The sequence below is a fragment of the Echinops telfairi genome, unplaced genomic scaffold (assembly GCF_000313985.2).
Source record: "Echinops telfairi isolate 266 unplaced genomic scaffold, ASM31398v2 ScPeMD7_30;HRSCAF=105, whole genome shotgun sequence".
NCBI classification, from domain to species: Eukaryota; Metazoa; Chordata; class Mammalia; order Afrosoricida; family Tenrecidae; genus Echinops; species Echinops telfairi.
This window is the reverse complement of record NW_022103927.1, coordinates 3,154,031-3,156,211: the sequence shown is the minus strand read 5'-3', so window position 1 is coordinate 3,156,211 and position 2,181 is coordinate 3,154,031. Positions and strand designations below refer to the sequence as shown.

Here is a 2,181-nt window from a genome sequence, read left to right as displayed (position 1 = left end):
AGCTTGGTCTCGTCGTCCACGAACACCTCCATGGCCCCCCGCCCCGGCCGGGGATCAGGCCCCGCCCAACCACTTCCGGGCAAGGGAGTAGCAGCCCAGGGCTCCACCCACCCAACAAGAGCTGTCCGGGGCTGTCTCCGCGCCTCCGGGTCGTAGCCCCACCCACGCGCGGCCAGGCCACGCCCATCTCCCCGCCCCCTGATGACCCCGCCCGCGCTGACGCACCACCCCGCTCCGCCCCGCAGGTGGGGCTGGGCTGCCGCCTGGTGGCCGGCCTGCTGCACTACTTCTTCCTGGCGGCTTTCTGCTGGATGGGCCTGGAGGGCCTGGAGCTCTACTTCCTCGTGGTGCGCGTGTTCCAGGCTCAAGGGCTGGGAACTCGCTGGCTCTGCCTCTTGGGCTACGGGGTCCCCGGTATCATCGTTGGCATCTCAGCGGCTGTGAACAGCGAGGGCTATGGCCGCACCAGCTAGTGAGTGTGGCAGACCGGGGCCAGGGGACCTTGCCCTGATCACATGGCCTGGGGCTCCTGAGGTGCTGACCCAGACCCCTGCGCTCTCCTGCAGCTGCTGGCTGAACCCGGAAAAGGGCTTCCTCTGGAGCTTCCTGGGACCTGTGTGTGTCATCATTCTGGTAACTGCCCTCCAGCCCCTACAACACCCCCCACCCCGCTGCTAGACCACCCTAGCCTCTGAATTCTGGGGCACCTCCTAATCCAAACCACCTACTCTGACCCCTCTCAGTGCAACTCGGTCATCTTTGTGATTACGGTCTGGAAGCTCACTCAGAAGTTCTCTGAAATCAACCCGGACATGAAGAAATTAAAGCAGGCGAGGTGAGGGGAGGGCTGGAGAACGGGAAGCTGGGGTCAGGGGGCCAGGGGCCCAGGGGCCCAGGCTGGCCCTGCTGAGCTGGCCCGCCTCTGCTCTCCCTAGGGTCCTGACCATCACGGCAGTGGCCCAGCTCTTGGTGCTGGGCTGCACCTGGGTCTTTGGCCTGTTCCTCTTCGACCCGAACAATTACATCCTGTCCTACATCTTCACCATTCTCAACTGCCTGCAGGGCCTCTTCCTCTTCCTGCTGCACTGTCTGCTCAACAAGAAGGTGCCCAAGGCGGGCAGGGGGACCCTGGGGAGGCAGGGGTGGGCAGGAGCAGGACCCTGTGGCCCCTAACGTGGCACCTGGACCCACAGGTGAGAGAAGAGTATTGGAAGTGGTTCTCTGTGGTCACCAGGAGCAAGTATTCAGAGTTCACATCCACGTCTGCCAGCAGCCACCAGCAGACCCAGGTAGGGGCAGTGACTGCCAGGGTGCGGGAAGAAGGGCACCCCAGCTGCCAGCTCTGGCCTCACTACCTGCCTCCCCCTCTCCAGACCCTCAGGCAGTCAGAATCCAGCATGTGAAGGTGGGTTCAGGACAGGCCTAAAGCCCAGTGACCTCGGCAGCTTCTGCACACACTGAGACCCCTGCTCTCCACCACCTGCTCCCTCTGCACTCCCGAGTGCCAAGGGGAGGGGAGGCAACGGCAATGGTCTACCAGCTCCACGACACTGGACGGGTCGACCTGCTTCCAGCTGCTCCTCTGCTTCTACCCTGGCGGTCACAGTTGCAGCTCAGGGTGGGGAAGTAAGCTGGCCTGGGTCTCCCTTGCGGACAGGCAAGGCTCCTGTCCCCAACCTGACTCTTTCCCCTCATTTAGCTTTGCTACAGAGCAGAGTGGGCAAAGGGCTGGGCTCCAGCTTCCCTTGCAAGCTAAGACTGATGTCAGGGGCGAGGATGGGTAGGGCTCAGGCCTCTGACCCCGCCACTTGAAGCTCACGGTACAGAGGCCCGACTGCAAAGGGCTCCAGTTGTTTTGGAGATTGTGGGTGTTTGCAATTTTTTTTATCCGTCTGTCCTTTCCTTGTGGACACTTAACATTCGAGATCCCAGCGATATGAGTGACGCATGACAGCAGGTGGGTGGGAGTCAGACTTTGGTAATAATAAAATTTATTCTCACACAAATCTACAGCTTTTAAACAGTACAAAGTTGGCCCGTCGTCGTCATCCGTCTCTGAGAGAGGAAGAGACCAAGAAACTAGTGGCTGGCGGGAGGCGGGAGTGGCTCTGTCAGGCGGGCAGCGGGTTATCGACTCTGCTCAACTGGGGAAAAAAGTGAAGAGGGGCTGGTGAGGGCCAG

The 2,181-nt window shown here is 61.3% G+C and overlaps 2 protein-coding genes across 2 annotated transcripts in view; one reads left to right on the top strand and one right to left on the bottom strand.

Moving 5' to 3' along the window:
• Window positions 1-2,010, top strand: part of ADGRE5 (adhesion G protein-coupled receptor E5) — a 17,531-nt gene extending 15,521 nt beyond the window's left edge. Inside the window, exons 13-18 of the mRNA XM_045289719.1 lie at window positions 246-472; window positions 567-633; window positions 744-835; window positions 936-1,104; window positions 1,194-1,289; window positions 1,374-2,010. Of these exons, the coding sequence (XP_045145654.1) occupies window positions 246-472; window positions 567-633; window positions 744-835; window positions 936-1,104; window positions 1,194-1,289; window positions 1,374-1,403 (681 nt within the window). The 3' untranslated portion in view covers window positions 1,404-2,010. The remainder of the gene's footprint in view (window positions 1-245; window positions 473-566; window positions 634-743; window positions 836-935; window positions 1,105-1,193; window positions 1,290-1,373) is intronic.
• Window positions 2,011-2,127: 117 nt separating this feature from the next.
• The window catches only part of DDX39A (DExD-box helicase 39A), a 4,621-nt gene continuing 4,567 nt past the window's right edge, over window positions 2,128-2,181 (bottom strand). Inside the window, exon 8 of the mRNA XM_004715572.2 lies at window positions 2,128-2,144. Coding sequence (XP_004715629.2) covers window positions 2,128-2,144 — 17 coding nt within the window. The remainder of the gene's footprint in view (window positions 2,145-2,181) is intronic.